This window comes from Penicillium roqueforti (assembly GCF_015533775.1).
Source record: "Penicillium roqueforti strain LCP96 04111 chromosome Unknown scaffold_06, whole genome shotgun sequence".
Classification (NCBI taxonomy): domain Eukaryota; kingdom Fungi; phylum Ascomycota; class Eurotiomycetes; order Eurotiales; family Aspergillaceae; genus Penicillium; species Penicillium roqueforti.
Window position 1 is genome coordinate 643,247 of NW_024067570.1, and position 14,915 is coordinate 658,161.

Sequence of the window (14,915 nt, forward strand, 5' to 3'; positions counted from 1 at the left end):
TCCTCTCTACCTCTCTCATATCCACCTGTTATCATTCTATCCGGCTTATTACACACTATTCATCATGGAGCTGCACCTGACTGAAGGAACTCGCGAGGGAAAGACAGTGACAGTACCTGGTCCCTTCCAGCACACCCCGGTAGATCGCAATATAAGGCGAGTCGATAGTGGATATGGCGGGTTTGATGAAGCACCCGTCGCAGCCCCAACCACACATACATCCCCCAGCGATGCCAACAACGACCATATTCAACCCGAAGACTCAGGCTCGCCAGCTACCGAGCCACATATCGAGAGCACAGAAACAGCACCGGACAATTCCCAGCCATCATTTTCGGCATTCAGCAAATACGAAAGGTCATTCATCGTGATGATGGTGACTCTTGCGTCGTTCTTCTCCCCACTTTCCGGTCAAATCTACTACCCGGTCATGCCAACATTGGTACGGAATTACCACCTTACACCCGAGCTGATCAACCTGACAGTCACAACATATATGATCTTCCAAGGCCTAGTCCCGAGCTTCATGGGCACATTCGCCGACACCGGGGGTAGACGTCCAGCATATGTCATTGCGTTCGCAGTGTACACCGCTGCTAACATCGGACTGGCGTTACAAAACAGTTTCGCGGCGTTGATTGTCCTCCGCTGTCTCCAGAGCGCAGGGAGCAGCGGCACCGTGGCCTTTGGATATGGTGTTATAGCGGACATTACGACAACAGCAGAGCGTGGGAAATATATCGGGCCTATGGCTGCAGGTGTTATGGTTGCGCCTGCGCTGGGCCCTGTTATCGGTGGTCTTTTGGCCAAATTCCTCGGCTGGCGCAGTGTCTTCTGGTTCCTGGTCATTGTTAGTGGAGGGTACTTGGTGTTCTATGTGCTTACTATGCCGGAGACGGCACGCAAAATTGTTGGTGACGGCCGTGCAGTACCGAACGAGTGGTGGCGCAGGTCGGTTATCCAATGGTGGTCGAAGAGGCAGACACAGTCTGAGGAAAGGCAAACTGATGCAGAAGGGTCGCAACAACAGTCCTCGCATACTAAGAGACTTAGGTTCCCGAATCCTCTCAGCTCCTTTGTCATTCTACTGGAGTGGGATGCCTTGATCATCATCTCGTACGTCGGGATTGTGATGTTCGCGAATATCGCTCTGTTAACAAGCACTCCTAATCTCTTTGGTCCCCTGTATGGATTCAGCGAGCTCCAGATTGGGCTCTGTTTCTTGTAAGTCTTCATGTCTGCCTCATCTTCCTGACCCCGGGGTCCATACTAACAAACTCGCAGGCCCCTCGGGGTAAGCTCTTGCCTCGGCGCAGTCCTGTATGGAAAAGTCATTGACTACAACTACAAGCGGACAGCCCAAAAGCTCGGATTTCCAGTGAACCGCCAGAAAGGGGACGATTTGCGCAGTTTTCCGATCGAGCACACTCGCCTGCAAACAGTATTCCCCGCAATGGCCATCGGCGTTGTAGCATTCATCCCGTACGGGTGGGTGCTGCAGCAAAGAGTACACTTAGCCGCTCCACTGGTGCTGCAATTCATTATAGGATTCTGCTTCGTTGCGGCCCTGAACTGCCTCAACACCCTTCTTGTCGACCTATTCCCAGACAAGCCTGCCACAGCTGCATCGGCATGCAACCTTGTTCGCTGCTGCCTTGGCGCTGTTGGTGCCGCGGTCATTAGCCAAATGCTAAGTGGCATGGGATGGGGATGGTGTTTCTTTTTCTTGGGCTTGGCCATGACTGCTGGAATGGGGCTGCTCTGGGTTGAGAATGTGTATGGGATGGGCTGGAGAGAGAAGAGGTTGCTCAAGATCGAACAGAAGATGGAGAAGGATGCGAGAGCTGCTGAGATTCAGATCGAAGGAAAGGCCGATGGGAGAGAACAGAAGGATACTAATGTTCAGGAATTGGTTGCTGGTGCTAATGATGCTAATGTCGCTGAAGAACCTAGAAGAACGGAGTGAAGCGGAAGACGGGAGATCATCGCTCTGATATTCCGAGGTGAGAGACTATGTTGTTACTGAATTGATTCGCCTATTAATCGCTTGATGGAAATGGAGAAAATGGGGATATGCTACATCGCTCGCGGCATATCTCCACATTCCTGCGATTGCATGAATGCACAGTGAGATTACGTCATTGCCAAGCCTTTATTTACCTATCTCCGCTCCAGGATGTACAGTAGGACTTCTCACTCGACAATTTCCAAAGATCCCCCCAAAAGTTCAACTAGTTGAGCTTATTGAGGCTATTTTACAACAATCGTCCCTTCAGACTGCTTGGATAATGGCATCAAAGTAAGTATTATTGTTCAAAGCGCCAACCTACCCGAGAAGAGGTAGATCGGAAGGGGCCAATATCAAATGAAGAACAAAAGCGAAAGGCCACTCACAGATACTAACAAAAATCTCAAAAGCCCGATTAAGAATGGAGTCCACGACATAACTATCGTGCGGGGAACAGCAGACGCCGTCCCGGCAGTCCTCCATCTTCTAGACACCGCAGTCCAATGGCTAGTATCGCACAACAGAACCGGGCAATGGGGAACAGCATCCTTTTCCGAGAACCCACAACGCGCCGAGCAACTCAAAGAATTTGCAACAACCGGCCATGGTCTTTGGCTCGCCCAAACTATGAACGGAGAAGAGCCGGGGGTCGTCGTCGGTGCGCTCGCTCTTGGGGATAAAATGCCCTATGTGACACCTGTCTCTGAGCCTGAGCTTTACGTGCGGTTATTAGTCACGGATCGGCAATGTGCTGGCAGTCAGATTGGTAGACGTCTCTTGGACCATGCGCGTGATCTTGCTAGGAAGGCTGGGGTCTCTTTACTACGGGTAGATTGCTATGCGGGTGGCGATGGAAAATTGATCCAGTACTATGAGTCTCAAGGGTTTGAGAGATTCGAGACTGTGAATGTGAAAGGCGAATGGCCTTGTCAAGTGCTTGCTCAACGGTTAGTTGGATGAAGTGAGAAGAGAAACGTTGATTCGTTCTTGTCGGAGCATCGAAATGGACTTCGACATTTCTCAGATATAGTAGCTTGACAGCGTAACACACTATCTTATGGCTAGTGAGGGTAGTAAGAAGGCTGCGATATAGTGACTATTATCAAGAATCAAGATTGTTACCTTGCAATATCTAGGACTTCTAGCGTCGATTAGTTAGATCCTCTTCCGCTCTTATCTATTCTCCTTCTAGGCCTTTGAGAGACTACAGATATATCAATGTTGATTCATGGCAGATGGTTAACCTTCTGGCCAGAAATCCAGTTGGCACGATGGACCCAAAACCCGCCATACATAAAACGAATGAAGACATCAAATGCATCAAATTTGCTACCAACTGTACAATAAAGGAAACCTAGGCGCGATAGATGAATACGAGGGGATCGGGCTGAGTAAAGAAAAGAGAAACGCCACCCTCCCCGGCTGGACCAGACAGACAGAAAACATTACCGGCCAGGGAGAGGGAGATATAAGAGGGATCTAGAAGCGATAATCATCCTCGACCTGTTCCTGCTTCTTTTTGAGGGGACAACACAGGGAGAAAAGGGGTTGTAAATGGAAAAACGAAAGGTGGGAGGTGCGTTTACATGCCAGGGGAGATCAACTTGCCCTCAGCACGGCTGTCGGGGTGCCAGCCACCGGCGAAGGGAGCACCGCCAAGCTCCTTCTCGTACTGGCGGATACGGGCCTCCAGCTCGGGACGGAAGTGGCGAATCAGACCCTGGATGGGCCAGGCGAAAGCTTCACCCAGAGCGCAGATGGTGTGGCCCTCAACCTGCTTGGTGAGCTCCTGAAGCATGTCGATTTCGCGCTCGCGGGCATTGCCGGTCTCGAGACGCTGCATCATCTGCATGGTCCATTTGCTGCCCTCACGGCAGGGGGTGCACTGACCGCAAGACTCGTGTCTGTAGAATTTAGACAGGCGGGAGATGGCGCGGACGACATCCGTGGACTTGTCCATGACAATGACGGCAGCTGTACCCAGACCGGTCTGGGAGTCCTTGAGGGAGTCGAAGTCCATGAGCTGGTTGTCGGCCACGGACTTGGGGATGATGGGAGTTGACGAGCCACCGGGGATAATGGCGAGCAAGTTGTCCCAGCCACCGCGGACACCTCCACAGTGCTTCTCGATTAGCTCGCGCAGCGGGATGGACATCTCCTCCTCTACTGTGACGGGGTTGTTGACGTGACCGGAGATACAGAAAAGCTTGGTACCGTGGTTACGCTCACGGCCGAAGGAAGAGAACCAGCTGGCACCACGGCGCATGATGGTCGGTGTCACAGCAACGGTCTCGACATTGGTGACTGTGCTGGGGCAACCGAACAGACCGACTGCGGCGGGGAAGGGAGGCTTGAGACGGGGCTTGCCAGCCTTGCCTTCAATAGACTCAATGAGCGAGGTCTCCTCGCCACAAACGTAGGCGCCCATTCCTCGGTGAATGTACACGTCGAAGTCGTATCCAGTGCCACAGGCGTTCTTACCGATCAGACCAGCCGCGTAGGCCTCGTTGATAGCCCGCTGGAGAATGGTAGCTTCGTGATAGAACTCGCCACGGACGTAGATGTAGGCGGCGTTGGCGTTCATAGCACGACCCACCACCAAGCAACCTTCGATCAGCTTCTGGGGGTCCTTGCGCATGATCTCTCGGTCCTTGCAAGTACCGGGCTCACCCTCATCTGCGTTGACAACCAAATAACGGGGGCGAGGGTCCTTTTCCCAACCCTTGAAGTTCATGAACGACTATCGAGTAGCGAGTCAGTTCGGTTATCCTAAAGCACTGGTATTTGTCCGAATTGCGTGTGGGCCACTTACGTATTTCAATCCTGAGGGGAAACCAGCACCACCACGGCCACGGAGGCCGGATGCCTTGATCTCTGAGATGAGCTGGTCATGGGATTAGCAATTGGTAATTCCCCAGATCGTCAATTGTGCGACAACCCACCCAATCATCACCCTTCAAAATAATATCCTTGGTGCGGTACCAATCACCATATTTCATTGATGACTTCAAATCCGTTCCATGATGTTCGTAAAGGTTGGTGAAGATCCGATCGTGGTCTTTAAGTCCGCCATGGTGCTTCACGGGAGGCGCCTCCGACACAGATGCGAAGGAGCGGGCTGCCGCCCCCGGAGCGCGGAGGGAGCGGATCGAGAGGTGGGAGAGGGAGGAGGTGGAGGGAGCCGCCGCTCTGGATATCATGATGACGGCGGGGGTGACAATGCGTAGTGAGGGTCAAAGGGTCGTGGAGTAGAAGGGAAGGGAGTCGTGGAGCTCACGGCAATTCCTGCGCTTGCTGAATGATCCGCCTTTGGGCTCGATATGATTGGGTGATATGCTCACACGTGACAATATTGCTGAGTCAGAATTCCACATTAGGATGGTATAACTATGCCATATCACGTGATCCATATACATAAAGATATGGCCAGTTAAATAGCCTATTTCTCTAGCATTTGTTCGAAATTCCTCTTGAACGTCTATTCTAACTTTTTTTCTTCTTCTCGATTTATCGGGGTTAAGAGAGAGGATTGTTAACGAAGACCATAAACGACTCGCTCATTTCTATGTCTACTTCCTCTTTATCTACTCTTGTGGTACATAGAGACATGCCTGTTTCAACATAGACAATGATCCCTCCATCTTGAGGATCTCAAATGGATCAAGAGGAATCATCACCATTTCTGAGCCCGCCACCGTCCATGACCATTGAAGCCACTCCGAGTCCAACCACCCGCTGTCCTCAGTAAGCCAATTAACCCCATCACCAGGTGCCCATGAGCTTGGTTGTGCTGCCGTAGTATATCTTTGGAATTGACGAAGTGTTTCGCTGGCTTCATCCACACCAGTCTCAATAGATCTGGAAGGCAGAGGGTATTGCTCGAGCAGGAAAGTAAACCATCGGTTGAGACGCGAGGACAATCTTGACCGTGCCTCTGGCGAATTATACGTTGCAACCAGCAAGCAAATAACCGTTGCAAACAGGGTCTGTGGATCTGTGGATATACTCGGAACGGCCTGGCTAGCCTCTCCCAGGGCGTGCTGGAAGCATGTCTGAGCCGGCTCCTGCATTTCAGCCGGCAGAAGGCTGAAAAGTTCGCCTAACCTGAACAGTTCACCATTTTTAGTGATCAGGGACGGACGTTCTAGGATACGCACTCGGATCCGGGACATGACTTCGTCTGAGAGAAGGCCGGCCGGGACGCGTGCCATTACTTCATGTAGGAGGACCTTGGTATCTTCCCAACTTTCACCACGCTTATGTTCCCTCCCGCGTGCAATAGTCCAAGTAGCGATAACCAAAGCAGCCTGGTCTAATGTTATCTGGCCGTTGCGGTAGATCTGAGAGTGGATCTGGTTCAGGGTGGTTGGCTGCAAAGGCAGATGCTCCGCACTGGCTTTCAGGTTTGCGGCATGAGCCATGAGCTCGAAGCTAATCTGAGCGAGTGCAGCATAGATACTATGGTTGTTTCCATATCCCGGAAGAATGCGAATACAGCTCTCGGTGATCTCGAGTGATTTGCGCTCGCGTTTGTTTGATTCCATGACGGTCAATGCATTGAACAATGCCGGTGAAAAGATCGAGTGCTCCATCGTTGTTTCGGGAGCCAGTAGTGGGTAGAAAGTATTGAAGATGTAATAGTGGTCCTCGATATTCTTGGCAACCTGAGGGAACAGTTCGAGCTGGCGAGCCTTGGCTTCGCCGAGCGGGCTGTCGGGCTTCACGCCCAGATGAACAATGCGATAATCGGTTGGGTTGCCGGCAATGCAGAATCCATAGTTGATCAACACTATCATATGGTCAGTGTCTATGATGATTCAGGCGTTCTCAAGGCTCGGATATCACGCCCCGGCAAATGGGATACGTACATTGTTCATTATTACGAGGGCCATAATTGTTGGAAATTTCTTGGCCTGCCGAGTGATCTTCAAGCACAAGAAGACCAATATCCTCGTCACCCGCTCGCCACTCAACCTTCGCCATTGGTCGATGATTCGGAAGGTCAATGAGCGGAAGCAGCGCCGAGACTCCATCCTCTGGAAGATCACCAGGCTCGACAGCCCCAGATAGAACCTTTGACGAGAATGCCCGGGAGGTAATGATAGTCGAAGCCCAGAGATACAGCTCCCTGTATACAAATCAGCATAATGTCATCCTCGGGCAGAATAACAGAGACAGCAGTATCTCGTACTCACCACGTATACTGCTCACAATCCGGGAATTCGATTGCATCCAACTGAAGATAGCCCGAATCATACTTCTGCTCCCATATCTTAATCCTCTCAACGGCAGCCTCGGGAATCCCAGTACCCTGAATCCAATCTACATCCTCCTCACCAAAGAACAACGGGGTAGTCAATTGACCCGGCTGAGGCAGGGTACGAAGATACGGATACCAAAAACTGTCGGGCCCGCGTAGATACTGGCCCATGAGGAAGAAGGCAAAAGTCTCCTCCGGCCCGACGTCGTCGATCCATGTCCGCGGAAAGTCAACGCCGTGTTTGGGGAATGAGCCCCGTGGTGACTCATAGCCAATTGCATTGTACCAGGACATTGACACGCTAATTGGGGTGTTGATCACTCGGGTCTCTTTTCGGATGGCTTCTGGCCAGTCTGCTCTCACTTGCAGGTGCACGCCGCGCGAGGCGTCTTGTGCAATGCGCACGCTCTTATCGACCGTGCCACCATGCTGGATGAACCAGTTCACTAGCTCTGTGTGAGCTTTTAAACTTGGATCGACTTGTCTGTTTTGTGTTAGATATACGCTTGGGAATGACGTATCTCCAGACTGCACTTACTCCGAGGAAGCTGCCATTTTTGAAGCAAGTGTATCTTTTTTTTTTGTTGGATATATTTTCTCACAGGCACGACTGATTGCTACCGACAAAGTTATCCAAGAATGAACCGACTTGGTTGTGTCAAAGTCCTGAGAAGAATTGATGCGGGATGGTGGGGGCCCGCTTTTTTCTCCGAGAGATTCAACGTTCTTTTTTGCGCGTCTTATAAGAATGATCTACGAAATGATACTTTCGGGCTGATATAGGCTTTCCTACTATTTGCTCAAAATAAATCAATTCGCTTCTCCAGACAACTATCGTACACAAGCGAATACCAATCAAAAGCCACAGACTCGTAAGCCGATCCCAGGCACGTAGCATGCGAATACATGCAAGGACACAAATAAGACATCAGATCAGAAAGCTCTCCATGCAGAACCCCATGGCTACTCCATCGATGGAAAGTCTATATACAAACGCCATGCCGCAACGGTGACTCGCCCCCACGGTTTTTGCCGTTGGGATTTACCGTCATGGCCACGAAATCAAATGCAAAGAGCCCAGGCTTAGTTCGAGGTCGAGGCCTTGCGGCCAGGGACCATTATCTCCACCAATCCATCATCTTCGCCATCACTGCTGTCGTTTTGCTCATCATCATAATGGGAGCTCACGGCTCGTGATCGGAAGTTGTTGTATCGGGCGGGGCCCGAGAGGTTGGAGTAACCAAGAGATTCGTTTATGATAGCCTCGTCTTCGTCGTCGGAGTCCATCATGCCAATGCCACTCGGCCCGACCATCTCACCCATTTCATCATCGTCGTCATCCTCGACTTCTAGAGGGACACGAACCTGTCGCCTCACGGATTCTGCGTGGCCATCACCTTCATCTTCAGATGAGTTAGTTGATAGCGAGTCTGGAGGGCTGAATCCTGATTCCGGGAAGGTAGGTGAGTGTTTGCCATCGGCTGAACCAAAGTCACTATTAGGGAACGCAGAGCTGCCTGCGTCGGCGGGGTCATCGATCCCTGCAATTACGAATGGGTTATCCGGCCAATCTGACTCTCGGTCCTCACTTCCTTCGGCCCCCCTGTAATCTCCGTCGCCTTCATTTTCTGATGGTTGTTGCTTTTGAGCGGCAAGACGTGCGGCTAACTGACGGCGTGCGCGGGAAGGGCCCAAGCTCAATGGAGCAGGTGGCGGGGGTAAGATAGGAATAGGTTGACTGGCTGAACTTGTGAACACCTTAATAGAAAGTCAGTTAGTAAAAAGACAATACATCTGACAGCCCATTCCTTGTAAAGGGAAAGGGAAAAGTGCATAAGAAACCCAGTTCAGGACAAAGTGACACGAGAATCCCCCCTCCCCTGGGCTGAGATTTGCAACACGATATCGGCAATGAACATCAGCTAACAGGCATGATACCAGTTTTAGTCAAGCCCACATTGCCCAAGCACTAGCGATCCAGCACTTTACCTGGAATTCTGGCTCTTTGGCCCTTGCTATAGCTTGGGATACATGAGGGGTAAACCGGGAAGGAATGGTGAAGATAATGGGGGATGCACGGAATCGGTTGAGATCGTGCACCATCATGTCCATCGGAAGAGGTAACCCACATTGTCATTGTCATTTTGATCGGCATTGCCGGAGTCTCTCTCGTCCTGGTCCTCCATTTCTTCGTCCTCGTCGTCGCTTGAGCTGGCAAAGCCACTCAAAAGGGAGGTGCCACCTCCGCCGAATGCTCCACCGGAAACACCTCCTTGGCCGAGGTCGAAACTCTGGAAGGTTGAGCCACCGATTCCTCCATTCAATCCCACGTCCGCCAGAGCGGAGTTAGAGAAGCCTTGGCCAGAGTTGGTGTTGTTAAGGCTAGTCTGGCGAGGCCCAACCGATATATCAGGACGAACACCGCCGAGAATAGCATTGTCGCGTTCGCGAGTCTCTGATAAAGTTTGTTCGACGTACTCAATCCAGTCGGGATTCAACACGCTCTCCATAACGGACCGTGAGAGTAACTCTGGCGGATGACGCTCGCTGAACTTGACGACCTCCTCCGCAACAAGAGTAAGGTGTCCCATATATCCGAGACGGATTTGCTTAGTCCGCTGGGTCTCATCGCTGCGCTTCTGCCCTTCAACAATCGCGGTAGTGATTCGTCCGGTGTCAAATACATCGACTGCGAGTGCCCGATTGTAGCCACGCTCCATGGGCCCATTAAAGACTTGTTGAATCACATCGTAAACAACATTGTGCAGGAAGTTATTCCATGGGAAGCGGAAGAAGAAGCCCTATCAATGGTTAGCGTGGGTGTTCAACGTTCTCTAAAAGAAATACAAACCAGAATCGTTGGGACAACTTTATTCTCCACGAACTGGATCTTCAGGTAATCGCCGACCACAGGTCGCCCGTCAGTATCGAGTTGGATGTATTGTTCGGCCGAGTCCTCATCGCCTCCGTCGTTCGGAACGCTCGTTTCCTCGACCTGTTCAATAAGACTAGATGGTTCTTCCGATTGATCGGCTGGGGCGGAGTCTGACTCGGATGCTTGTTCCTTGGAGAAGAGAGGAGCTGGAACATCTTGGGAGAGGGAAGCCACAGGCTCCTGGTTGTCCTTTCCAGGCTCCTGCTGCTCGTCTTGTGGTTCACTTTCAAGATTCATGGCGCTGACTTGATCAGAGAGACCAGTAGTAGGCGACGAGGGATCAATGGGTGTGGTGGAACTTTCAGATTTATCCGTGGTTTCTTCGGAAGACACCGGCTCTGGCTCTGTGATTTCCGATGGAGAGGTTTCGCTGACCGTTTCCGTCGGCTGCGAGTTTGCAGTAGCCGTTGTGTCGGCATCAGCTTTTGCACTCACTAAATCACCAGATGCGCCAACATCTTCAAATCCGTCATCTTCACCCACGTGTGGCACTTCTGTGACCTTGGCATCTTCTGGGGATCCAGAATCGAGGGCTGAATCGTTCGCAAAATCGGCCGCGGTATCAACTCCAGAATGCTCATCTTGGTGTGTATCGAAGCCTCGCGTATCGAACCCTCCTTCACGGATTAACCGCTCACGCTCCTCGTCTCGTTGCCTAACATACTCGTCGCTGCCTGGTTCATTCAGAAGACCCATATTACTGCAATGAAGCAGCTCCGCCATTAATTCACACGTCTTGAATCGGTCGAAACCAAGAGGCTCAATTTGCCCACCCCAAGCAGAGTTCAACTTTCCTCGCTCAACAGTCTTGAGCTTATTTCCCTCATGAATAGTGTGCTGGGAACTTTGAATGAGAGCCATGAACTGGGGAATATGTTTAGCGAAGAGACGCAGCAACGTTCCAAGGTAGATTGGGTCGTAAGTGGTGAGCATTGTATCGGGTCCGCCAAGGGACTCCGGATCATAGTCGGAATTGTTCTTGCGAATTACCTCGATGACAATACCCACGCCCACAGTCAGGGGATTGCCACCCTTGAGCATCGCATCGATGAGCTGCTGTACGCACTCGGTGGAGACAAGCTGGCGTGTCAAACTGTTAGGACCAATACATGACTGGTCGTTCGGGCTTGCGTTTGCAGATATAGTGATGATCGCTTTCAGGAAGTCACCTGCAGAGGTTTGAACGGACGCCGGACGATCGGGGGACAAGAAAGACAGAAGATTGGGGATCAAACCCTGGGATCTGAGCCAGTCAACAGTGCCCTGGCCACCCTCTGCCTTCTCAAGACTGATAATTTTCAAGAGAAGATCCATGACCATCGGGTTATCAACATGCTGCAACAATGCTGGGACAATTCCATCAAGGGTGTTGAGAAACTCCAGCATCTCGTCGGTCTTTTTATCAAGCAAAGTCTCGTTTACTTTCGTGAAGTAGCTTGCCTGCAATGAATCAAGAGGAGGAGGTCGTCGCAGGAAACCCCAGAATTCGCCCAAGTATGCAGGGTTGGCCATCATGGATTCGAGGATGGACCATGTCTCTGATGAGAGAATCTCACAGGCGATATAGGCATGCGTCAGACGCTTCTTTTCGACTTTGTCTAGGTCATCCGGGTCAAGAATATCCCTCAGATCCCCTTCCTTCTCCTCGTCCATATCTGTCTGCTCCGCAGAAGCGGCATCATCCTTGCCCTTCTCTGAAGTGTCTTTCGCATCATCTTCGTCGTCATTCACCAAGCTCGGTGCCGTGACGTATTCCATAAGCCGTTTCAAGGCATGATCCTCGCGCAGATATTCAATGAGTTTCGTATTAAGCTGTTTCAGTTCTTGAATAGTTTCGGGCTCGTCTAAGAGTTCCTCAAGAGTGAGATCGGGTTTGTCGAGCAGGGTATCGATGGTGGAAAGATTCGCATATCCCCCAAAGCGCCAAAACATGATGGAGTATATACCCGAGGGAAATAATTCATAAGATGGATTCGTTTCGTTCGTCTCCGAGATGTCGTAACGGAGCAGTCTATGGTACAAGGGTTGGTCGAAAGATCGGGTGCCCAGGAGAGGTTGCGCGACAGGCCGATACAGCGGCAAGCAAGCGTGGTGTCCACACACAGAACACAGACCAGGTCGCGCAGGTCGGGTGGGGTACGCTCTCGACCGTCACGGCCGATAAATGACTGGAGATGGAGAAAAAGTCGATTGAAAATTGAAGCGGTCTAGCGCTGTATGAATAGAGAATTTATTAGCCATGAGGTTCACCCGCTTGCATCACCAGCAGTCCCGATGATGTGTGTACCCGTGAAGCAGGCCGCCTTCACCGGGATGCGACAGACGGAGTTGGAGGATCTGGTCAGGAGGATTTATAGAAGCTACTAGACCAGAAGTCAGAGCCCTTGATAGAGCATACCTTCAATCCCGAGGGAATGACGAAGAAAGAGAGAAATCCGAACCTCCCTGTGGGTTTGGGGAGGGGAAGATGAAGAAATGGGGTGAGTGGAGTTGAGTCAAAATGAGCAGACTCTAGGCACACGCACGGAGAGAGAGAGACGGGAATGGCGACTCAACATCTGTCCGTCGAGAAAGCAGTTGAAGAGAGAAGAAAGAAAGGTTCCGCTTCGGGGGAAGCTGTGCTGATCGATTACCGATCCCTGATGGCCACGAGCCCTGTAGAAGCAGGGGCGGAAACACGTATGTAATCACCGCGGGGATCAAAACCACCAGATAAGAATGAACTGCACGATCTATGAGTATAGATGACTTTGTAGTTCTGGGTTTTATGAAGTGCTTTTCGCTTAATCTTACTTATCTACGCCTGTGCTTTTAATTTCCATCTCATCTCATCATGGGGCCCGTTGCATCAAAATTACAGTGGGTACTGGGTACAGCCCTTCCCCGCCAGATTTGGGTATCAAGTCAGGTATCAGATACCTTCAGTGTCCTGTCCCACGTAGCCAACTAAACTGCCACGAATACGGAGTACAAGGATCTAGATCCCGGATAGTCCTCCATGTACATCATCTGACGATTCTGCTCCATACCATGCGTATATTCCCATGGCAATAACCTCTCCACTAAGGTGAAACAAGCTAAATTTGGGATAACTTTGAATGTACTTTACGACCACGTGTATATTATGGCCTCAGGCATCGATGACGTTGCTCATAGATAGTTCCGGGAGCTGATCTCCTTGTCCAACGATCAGAATCATAGATCATGTCGTTTTCGAGGGGCCGTTGTACAAGGCGTGTATATGGACAAGCGGGAGAAGGTGGATTTGTAGCAACCCCACTAATAGTCGTATCAACGCAATTGAACGCGTAGTTCCAGTGATGATCTATATCAACATTCCTATAGACCGCGATTAAGGTCCACGAATGCGCACAGCTATGTATGCTCCAGCGTTCCAATTGCATATGTTCGCTCAGTATTCACATCACTACCTGGCAAGGCACTTTATCTGCAACCAGTCCACGAAGCCAGTCGGGTGATCCTTGATCCTTCGGTAGGTCCGGCATGAAAAAGCACACACCACTCTAGTTACCGAAGGGTGACAACAAGAGAAATCTCGCCGCCGTTGATTTCCAGGCGAGCGTACGTATTTGAGTTCCGTTGTACAAAATATGATTTTAGCTTTTAACCGTGCGGCGCCCAAACCCGAAAGGGCAATCCGCCTCGATTATGCCTATCTAGGTAATAATTATCCGGACAATCTTTACCCAAATGGGTCAATACCGAATGTACCAGGTATGTTGTTAGTCTTTTTAAAATGCTAAGATGAAGTCGGTTTAAGGGTGTAGCGAACGATATTGCATCTTGGGGGTATTCTATGCATCAGATTAATGAAGAAACACGAGTATATGTCGTAGTAGGTTGCATTGTAGTCTCATTTTGATTCCAAGCATTTATCTTTCATAGGAGAGTAACTACTCCGTACAGTTCAGCGACATTTAAACCTATTAGAGAGAGACCTGTTGTCTGTAGTATTATCATATCTATCATTCTCTCTTTCTTTCTTTCTTTCTTCTAGTTCTTATGCTTCATCATGTTTGCCGAACTTTTGCTCTTTTCTCTTCTTGCCTCGCCGCTGCCTGCTGGGTTATCCTAGGATAACATTGAAAAGGAGCTCCGCGAGTATTTTCAACGGCTTGCACTACATTTCCGGTCGGCAGCAGACGGATACTGGTGCCACGCCGGCCATTCTGGACACTGACCTCACGTCTATTGCTTCATCTCTTTGCTTTAATAGCTAGCTGGGCACTTATCGGTAAATAGCCCGGGGTGTAGCTATCGGAGACTTTGTCTATAGCCAAGGACGAAGACAAATAAAACAATTCCACTGTCATATAATTATATAGCTGCTATGTAAATGTAGAAACGATGTGCGTATATGACGAACCAGACATGAAGTATGAAGCATCGGCCCACCGAGCGGAGTAACCCTAAATCTACAGTTGGTATCATCAACCAGGATAGCGAATCAGATGTATCCTCTGTATCTGTAGAAGTCTCCACAGCAATCATGGGATGTACAAAGTACGGCCTAGGCTCAGAAACATAGCTACTTCCCGCTCATTAGGCATCCACTCGGGCTGATCCCATGTCCACTCCTTCTTGTGTCTCATACTGAACTGCAAGCATAGATCCCAACTGTCATCTGTTCATCAGGGCAAAATCATGGCGCCCTTTTCAGCTCCGAGCCACCCTCACTCAAGCATATCCTT

At 50.5% G+C, this 14,915-nt stretch overlaps 5 protein-coding genes across 5 annotated transcripts; 2 read left to right on the forward strand and 3 right to left on the reverse strand.

The window, feature by feature from the left end:
• Nucleotides 1–64: 64 nt before the first annotated feature.
• LCP9604111_3749 (putative MFS transporter) lies at nucleotides 65–1,966 on the forward strand (the record flags this gene model as incomplete). Its single annotated transcript, XM_039071371.1, has 2 exons — nucleotides 65–1,224; nucleotides 1,285–1,966. 2 exons carry the CDS (start codon nucleotides 65–67, stop codon nucleotides 1,964–1,966), a joined length of 1,842 nt encoding a protein of 613 aa, XP_038930412.1.
• Nucleotides 1,967–2,288: 322 nt separating this feature from the next.
• On the forward strand, nucleotides 2,289–2,968 carry LCP9604111_3750 (uncharacterized protein; the record flags this gene model as incomplete). Its single annotated transcript, XM_039071373.1, has 2 exons — nucleotides 2,289–2,299; nucleotides 2,419–2,968. The coding sequence occupies 2 exons, from the start codon at nucleotides 2,289–2,291 to the stop codon at nucleotides 2,966–2,968; spliced, it is 561 nt and encodes a 186-aa protein (XP_038930413.1).
• A 622-nt stretch (nucleotides 2,969–3,590) lies between these two features.
• On the reverse strand, nucleotides 3,591–5,208 carry LCP9604111_3751 (NADH-quinone oxidoreductase subunit NuoF; the record flags this gene model as incomplete). Its single annotated transcript, XM_039071374.1, has 3 exons — nucleotides 3,591–4,748; nucleotides 4,821–4,892; nucleotides 4,951–5,208. The coding sequence occupies 3 exons, from the start codon at nucleotides 5,206–5,208 to the stop codon at nucleotides 3,591–3,593; spliced, it is 1,488 nt and encodes a 495-aa protein (XP_038930414.1).
• A 384-nt stretch (nucleotides 5,209–5,592) lies between these two features.
• LCP9604111_3752 (SET domain protein) lies at nucleotides 5,593–7,823 on the reverse strand (the record flags this gene model as incomplete). The annotated part of the gene is made up of 4 exons (XM_039071375.1): nucleotides 5,593–6,797; nucleotides 6,877–7,136; nucleotides 7,204–7,752; nucleotides 7,807–7,823. The coding sequence occupies 4 exons, from the start codon at nucleotides 7,821–7,823 to the stop codon at nucleotides 5,593–5,595; spliced, it is 2,031 nt and encodes a 676-aa protein (XP_038930415.1).
• Nucleotides 7,824–8,351: 528 nt separating this feature from the next.
• On the reverse strand, nucleotides 8,352–12,135 carry LCP9604111_3753 (SAPS family protein; the record flags this gene model as incomplete). Its single annotated transcript, XM_039071376.1, has 4 exons — nucleotides 8,352–9,026; nucleotides 9,196–9,237; nucleotides 9,398–10,069; nucleotides 10,120–12,135. The coding sequence occupies 4 exons, from the start codon at nucleotides 12,133–12,135 to the stop codon at nucleotides 8,352–8,354; spliced, it is 3,405 nt and encodes a 1,134-aa protein (XP_038930416.1).
• Nucleotides 12,136–14,915: the final 2,780 nt, after the last annotated feature.